General features: G+C 35.1%; 1 protein-coding gene across 5 annotated transcripts in view; it reads right to left on the bottom strand.

The window, feature by feature from the left end:
- Positions 1-1,048: 1,048 nt before the first annotated feature.
- The window catches only part of LOC143225127 (MIF4G domain-containing protein-like), a 59,253-nt gene continuing 52,744 nt past the window's right edge, over positions 1,049-7,557 (bottom strand). For all 5 annotated transcript variants that reach the window (XM_076453975.1, XM_076453977.1, XM_076453979.1 and 2 more), the window contains 3 exons: positions 3,056-3,174; positions 2,336-2,632; positions 1,049-2,205 (listed from right to left, as the gene is read on the bottom strand). In XM_076453975.1, the coding sequence (XP_076310090.1) occupies positions 1,972-2,205; positions 2,336-2,632; positions 3,056-3,174 (650 nt within the window). In that variant the 3' untranslated portion in view covers positions 1,049-1,971. The remainder of the gene's footprint in view (positions 2,206-2,335; positions 2,633-3,055; positions 3,175-7,557) is intronic.

Below are 7,557 nucleotides of genomic sequence, written 5' to 3'. Positions count from 1 at the left end.
GAAATCGCTTTATGCTAGTTTTCATTCACCCTGTCATCTTAGACATTGTAAAATGACTAACTCAGTTTTCTTTATCATCCATTTTTATAGTTTTTCTGAATTCCTGGCAGTACTGATACTTTAGAGAATAAGCATGTTAAATTGAACCTAAGTATATGTGCTCTGATACAGTCATAGCCGTGCCTGTACCTTACATGGAATATGGTCCAGTAATAAAGGCATGGCTTCACATCAGGTAGCATTCAATTTGTGATGAGTAACTTTATAACAAGCTTTTCCAGCTCCAACCTACTATTAGTCTTTAGATAAGAAGGAGGCAGTTGTTTTGTCTAGGCTATGCATTGGTCACAGATTTTTTTAACCATAATTTTCTTTTATATGGGACTGATCCGCTAATGCGTGGTCTTTGTGGCACTGCTCTGAATTTCCCATGTTTCAGTTTACCATTTAGACAGGTATTTTCTAAGGGCTTACCCCTGACAATGAATGGTATCATTGGCGATGGTGATACTGTCCAAATTGATCGTGTTTTAAGCTTTTTTGCGGATCATTATCCTCTTTAATTAGGTATCTCTTGATTTTGAGGCATCGTTTAGCGTGTTGCTCGTTTTCGTTTTACTTTTTGTAGAGTTTACCTTCTTTTTGCCTTTTTACTAGTTATTTGTCGGAGATAACAACATCGCTTTGTGCCATAAAGCCCCAACGAACCAATGAATCTGAGCAGCAGTACCATTTTACTTTTCTCTGGAGATTTACTCCTGACATTAGACAGTGTCATTGGTAATGGTTACAATGTCCAGCTGGACCGTGTTTTTAAATTTTCACGAGTCATTTGCCTTTTAAATTCTGTTTAATTTTTAATTCTCTTTTTATCATTGTTTAGATTTAAATTTATTTCCTTTTTACCTTTTATATTGTTTTATTTGTTGTCTTTATAACGGCTATTTCGCGCAAATAGCCTAGGTGCTTTGCGCCATTATTCCCTAAACAACTGAAACTTTACAAATGAAGCCACTGTATTTAGATAAATTACTCGTTACACGTTAAGTTGTATTTAAAATTTTATTTTTCTGTCACATTTTACAAAAAGAAAAGCGTGTTTTTTATAATTTTAATCTCCAAAAACAATATTTAAACATTTAAATCGTTTTACAGTGTGTGGTAATAGAATTTCTGACAAAAATAAATTACACTATGACAGAACAAATAAAAGTTTAAAAAATACGAACGCCAACATACCAAGGTAACAGCACTAGAAAACTTCAAAACCTAAGAGATGATGGTAGATAACATTTCTTTATGTTGTTAGATATAAATATTAGTTTACACTCGTGCATAATTTGTCTTAAAAAGAAAAATCTAAAGAAAAGCTTGATTAAAAAAAGCACATTGGAAAAATTTATCAAATGGAATAATCTTTAACACAGTGTTATTTTTCTTTTTTCTTTTAGTATTTAACGCGTTAGTTTGTATGAAAATATTGTAAGATACTTGACCATGATTATAAAATATATTTTTATAGTCATTTTAGGTGTTAATTATAAAGCCTCCAGGTTCGCACCACATTCTTAATTACCTACTCAGACTTCATTTCTAATAGATAGACATTTCACACATTCATTACATTACGAATTGCAAAAGATACATTTGTAATTTTTTTTCATGTTGTGCAAGAACTCTGTGACCTCTATATGAAGACATATACATATAAAAAAACAGTATGAAGCACATAGTCAACTCGTTGTTGCAGGAAAGGAAAAAGAACAAAGGTATAAGCCCTCATCTGACTAGACCATTATTGTTTTTTTGACACGTAAAAATTTAAATTGTATTTTACCATCGAAACAAGTAATGGTATTATTTGTGCACATCTTCGTGTTTAGAAATCAATACGCAGCTACATGGTTATAACATCACTTCCTGTTCATGTCTGGATACAGGGGCTTGAGAAGCTAAGATTCAACAGCGACGTCACTTCCTGTCCACACTTGTATAGGGGAAATAATACATTGACTGAGGCAGATCCAGCTGCCATTTACTGGCGTGCAGCTCCACCAGTTCCAGAAGCGCTTTCCGGATCTGAGCCGAAATGGACGGATTGATGAAAGCATCACGCATATGGGCCACCAAATGTTGCATACGTTGTGGAGAATCCTGTTCCAACTGTTGTCCTATACTTGTTAGCACAAAACGTAGGCACTCGATCTACAATAAAAAAAGTATCACAAACTCTATAACTTTGCATGTCAGTGCAATATTTTTTGCTAAATGATTCAACACTTTTAGCTCCCTTTTTACATTGTTTCATCACTTTAAATATGTAAAATATATTTACCTCAGCTAAACAAGTTACAGATGGAGGCTGTAAGATAAGTTTACAGCACTCATACAAGAGCATGACCAATGAAAGAGACCTGTCTGCAGCAGCTGGAGTGCCAGATGGCCCGTTAGCAACCAGGATCTGACGGTGACGACTTTTGAGCCAGAGATACAGCCACGCCAGGAAGGTGATATACGCTATCCAACGGCGGGAACCAGCCCCAGTAACTGACCGCAGCAACTTGTCACGTTCACTAAACCACTCACGACAAGAATTAAGCAGGCTCTCCAAAAACGTTTCGCCTTTTTCCCTCTGCAAAATATTTTGTCAGCATAAGCTAAATTTGATGACTATCACACAGTTTTATTTCTTTACTAGTTGTTTGTAACAGGTGATCCTGTTACTTTCCGTTAATACATTGTAAATAACCAACCAACATAGTTTTCTGAAATTATTTGGTTTTCTGAGAAAAATACAATTATATTTAAAGCATTATTTTGACACAACGTTTAGTTTGTTCTTTTGAACTCTTCAGAAAACTAACTTGTTCCATACTACACAAGATAGTCACCACAGAAATGTCGAAGAAAGCTCTACACAAACACCAATCATATCATCAACTCTATAACTTATATAATAAAAGTGAAATTATATATAAAAAATATACTGTCAACGTAACATGTATCCCATGACATACAGGTAAAATGTACAAGCAGCTAGAAGGAACAAAACTACCTCAATAATGGCAAAACACATCTGAGCGGCGGGTTCTGCGTGGTGAATACTCTCCACGGCTTTGGAACACATTACCCTCACTATTTCCATCAGCTGAAGGGATGTCAGAGAGTTGGGATCTAAAAGAAATAAACCATATAATTACAAAAGGAGCATTTCCCAATAATTTGGTTTGGGCAATTTTTAATATCATTTTCTAATTAGTAAACCTAATACCTTCAATCTATAAAGTTGTAGAGAAATAAATGTCAAAATTCTCACGATGACACTTAGAAGCTGAATATTGAGTAACTTATCGTTGGTTGGTTGGTTGGTTCAATCCAACGTTTGTAGCTTACAAGGTGCCTAAATTGTCTGCTGTTTCAACTCTACTCAGAGTAAGTTTTGCAACCACCAAGGAAGCACGTACAAGAAGGACTTTCGTCTAATATTCCTCTACGACTTCAAACTCAGAAGAAAAACTACCGAAACTACACGGAACATCAAACAGGCATTCGGCCATGGATCTGTTACTGAACGTACAGTTCAGCGTTGATTCCAAAGGTTTTGACATCGATATGAAAGTCTTGAAGACCATGAAGGTCGTCGAAAGAAGTCATCTTTAGATGAAAATGCATTAAGGGAAGCAGTTGAGACAGACCCTTGCACAACAGCATGTGAGCTTGCAGAAAAGCTAAGCACAAGCAAACCACGCATTGCCAACCACCTGAATGCGATTGGAAAGACGAAAAAGTTAGATAAGTGGGTTCCGTATGAGCTGACTGAAGCTCAACATAATAGGCGTTATGAGACCTGTCAAGAATGACGTCTCAAAAATTGAATGAATTGGGAATTAAGGTTCTGTCTCATCCACTTTATTTCCTGGACCTTTCCCCTCAGATTTTCATTTTTGCAAGCACTTTCGAAACTTTTTGAACAATAAACGTTTTCAGAACAAGGCAGCTACAAAAGGAGTTTAAGGGAGTGCGTTGACCATAGAAATTCTCATTTCTACAGCAGGTGCATAAGCAGCATTGTTACACGTTGGCAAAAGTGTGTTAAAACAAATGGTGTTTGCTTTGATTAAAGTATGTTTTACAGGACTAATTTATACTTTTTTCAAACTTCACAGTTCAAAAAGGACATTATTTCTGGACGACATAATATCTCACCAAATATTTTCACTTTTTTTATACAAAGACTGTGTTCTCGGCTTTAAGGATTATAACTTTCTCTGAGATTGAACACGTTCATCAAAAAAAAGGCAGCTAACTGAAAACTCTAAAATTGTCAGATGTTGAGCAAGCTATGTGCTTTAATAGCCTTAGTTATAGACTTAACTGGGTTGTGATTATACAAAATATCCATAAACTGTGGTACACAATAGAATAATAGTCTGTAAACAAAGAAGAATAAAAATATGTGGTAAAACTTTTATTCACATAGCCATGTGCATTGTACTCCAACTACAAGACCTCTGAAGTGTTAACTTTCATGTATTTTAAGCATTTATCAAACATGTTGAATACCAGGTGTACTGGATTTTGTTTTCTGCATCTGTTTCCGTCATATGATTCTTGAGATGAAAAAGTTGGGCCTAGGCTATAAATAGTATAATTAATATATCCAGCAGTACTGGGTCAAACAAACAAGTTGGTGTAACATTATCAAATGCCTCACTATAAAGTGCAAAATAAGATGTGGGCTCTTTCTAGGTGCGTATGAAATGCAAGAAGAAAACCTAATGTGGCCAAACTGTAGATATGGAAATTCAATTAATGAAGTGGCAGAGTGCTTGTGTTCAAAAAGTTCTCCATTCCACGTCTTAGAACACACAATTCTTGAACTTTAGTTTAGGTCAAAACTAGTAAGATAGAATAAAATATTTGGGATTTCTTAAGCGTGATAAATGCATGCTTTTATCTTGGCTTAGAATTTATTATTCTGGAAATTAATACCGTTTCTAGATACTCGATTAAAATACATGCAACTTAGTATTTTTTTTATTTTATAAGTATTTTTTCATGAGTAATAGAGATAAAATAAGTATTGTCTTAATAAATTCCTGCTGTACTTAAGAACTTGATTGCAGTAAAAGCCCAGACACTGAGTAAACACGTGCTTTCAAAAGTAAAGACCATTTAAAATCAAATATAATACTTCGCGGTATTGTTGATTGTTTATCCTCTCAAAAATAACATATTGATACACTAACCTATATTCACTGTTAGCAAATGTTTTAGATAATTTTTAAAGAACTTTTTAACAAATAATATGGTTAAGTTATTTCTGTATAATTTAGTTTTAAATATTATTTTCATTTTGAAGTACACATGCATTTGTTATATAAAATAATAGCTTCTTATGGTTGTACTAGTATACAATTCCATCAAAAATGACAGGGAACTATTACTGAATGATTTCGAAAATTATGAAATTTAATTTAAGCAAATTTGTCTGTACCTTCAAAATGTACCTGCTTTTCAGTTATTTCATCAGTCTCGAATTAATTCTTTAATAACCATATTTTTAGCAAAAACTACGCAGAAAAATAAAATATTATTGTGAACAAACGCACATATGTACTGTGAAAGATACTTAAACAGAATTCATAACTTATTTGACTGTCAAGAATTTGAAGATACTGTTCGGACATTCCGACACAAATCTTCAACTCTTAACATTCATTTACCATTCAAAATGTTCTAAACACTGACTCTATAACGTTAGTAATAGTAGACCAATTTATAATCTAATTTAAGCATTGGGCCTAATACAAAAATGTTACGTAAGGCTTAGCTGAAACATTACTTGATATAATTTCTTTTTTGGTAGCATCTCAGTGTTTTAAAAATTGAATAAAACTATTTTGACGTTGTGTCACCAAAGCTATCAAAAATATAAAGAATACAAAAACTTTTCTAACAAAGCAACATGAATATTGAGCAGTCAACGTAAACACCATGGTTAACCTAAGAACAATTAGGTGATAGTTTTGTTGCTACGTAACGACGTATATTGTTGATCGTTACCAAAAAAAAGTGTGAAAGTGTTTTCAATAGTATGACAAAGCTTCTTATAGTGGCCCGGCATGGCCTAGCGCGTAAGGCGTGCGACTCGTAATCCGAGGGTCGCGGGTTCGGGCCCGCGTCGCGCTAAACATGCTCGACCTCCCAGCCGTGGGGGTGTATAATGTGACGGTCAATCCCACTATTCGTTGGTAAAAGAGTAGCCCAAGAGTTGATAGTGGGTGGTGATGACTAGCTGCCTTCCCTCTAGTCTTACACTGCTAAATTAGGGATTGTAGCACAGATAACCCTCGAGTAGCTTTGTGCGAAATTTCCAAACAAACAAACAAACTTCTTATAGTTAGTAATTATGACACATCTATCATAATCTAATCACACTCATAATTTGTTCACATGATGATTTTATCCCTTGATAATATTTGTGGTTCATATTGTCATAAAATAGTCAATTCAGTGGCTTATGTTCAAGATATAACAGCAATATGGATTCAATTCATCATTTTTATAAAAAAAACACTATTCTAAGGTTGGTTATAATCTCTAACATAAATATTACTTTTAAAGTGAGGATATGAGTGATGCTTTACCAATTATTCAAAGTATCTATCTGCACATAAAAATGCTAAACCTATTTGACATATTACTGTATCAGTAGTAAGAAAAATGTATTGCATGAAATTATTGCCAAAAATTGTACAAGCTACTAATTTTTAGTGTGCTTATAATTGTCCTACTAAAGTGTATTAAAAATGAACCTATTACCATTCTTGATGACGAAAAACCCACTTGAAATAAAACTGTATCTCAGAATGGCTAGTATGGGAATGAAGATAACCTAGGAAGGTCGAAATGTTGTTCTCTCCTTATCAATAAAAGTTTTAATACCCATACCAGCCATTCATAACCTTTTACCAACAAGTATTCAGAAAAGACTGGCTTATTTTTTCTTTGTCATCCATTTCTATCTGGTTTTTCTGGATACCTGGCCTTGTCGGTATTGTAGCGTTTGTTTGTTTGTTTGTTTGTTTTTGAATTTCGCTCAAAGCTACTCGAGGGCTCTCTGTGCTAGCCGTCCCTAATTTAGCAGTGTAAGACTAGAGGGAAGGCAGCTAGTCATCACCACCCACCGCAAACTCTTGGGCTACTCTTTTACCAACGGATAGTGGGATTAATCGTTACATTATAACGCCCCCACGGCTGAAAGGGCGAGCATGTTTGACGCGACGGGGATGCGAACCCGCGACCCTCAGATTACGAGTCGCATGCCTTAACACGCTTGGCCATGCCGAGCCGGCATTTTAGCGAACGAGCTTGCTGACACTGCAGCTCAGTTCATCTGGTATGGCGCTACCACAGCCGTGCCTGTCCTATTTTGGACAATTATACTGTGATCAAAGCGCAGCTTCTTGCCATTTGGCAAATTTGGGGTGAGTAAATTTATAGACAACTTTATCGAATCAACTGAACTGTTGTTGTTAGGTGACGGCAACACTG

The sequence above is a fragment of the Tachypleus tridentatus genome, chromosome 9 (genome assembly GCF_004210375.1).
Source record: "Tachypleus tridentatus isolate NWPU-2018 chromosome 9, ASM421037v1, whole genome shotgun sequence".
In the NCBI taxonomy this organism is placed as follows: Eukaryota; Metazoa; Arthropoda; class Merostomata; order Xiphosura; family Limulidae; genus Tachypleus; species Tachypleus tridentatus.
This window is presented reverse-complemented; position numbering and strand designations above follow the sequence as displayed.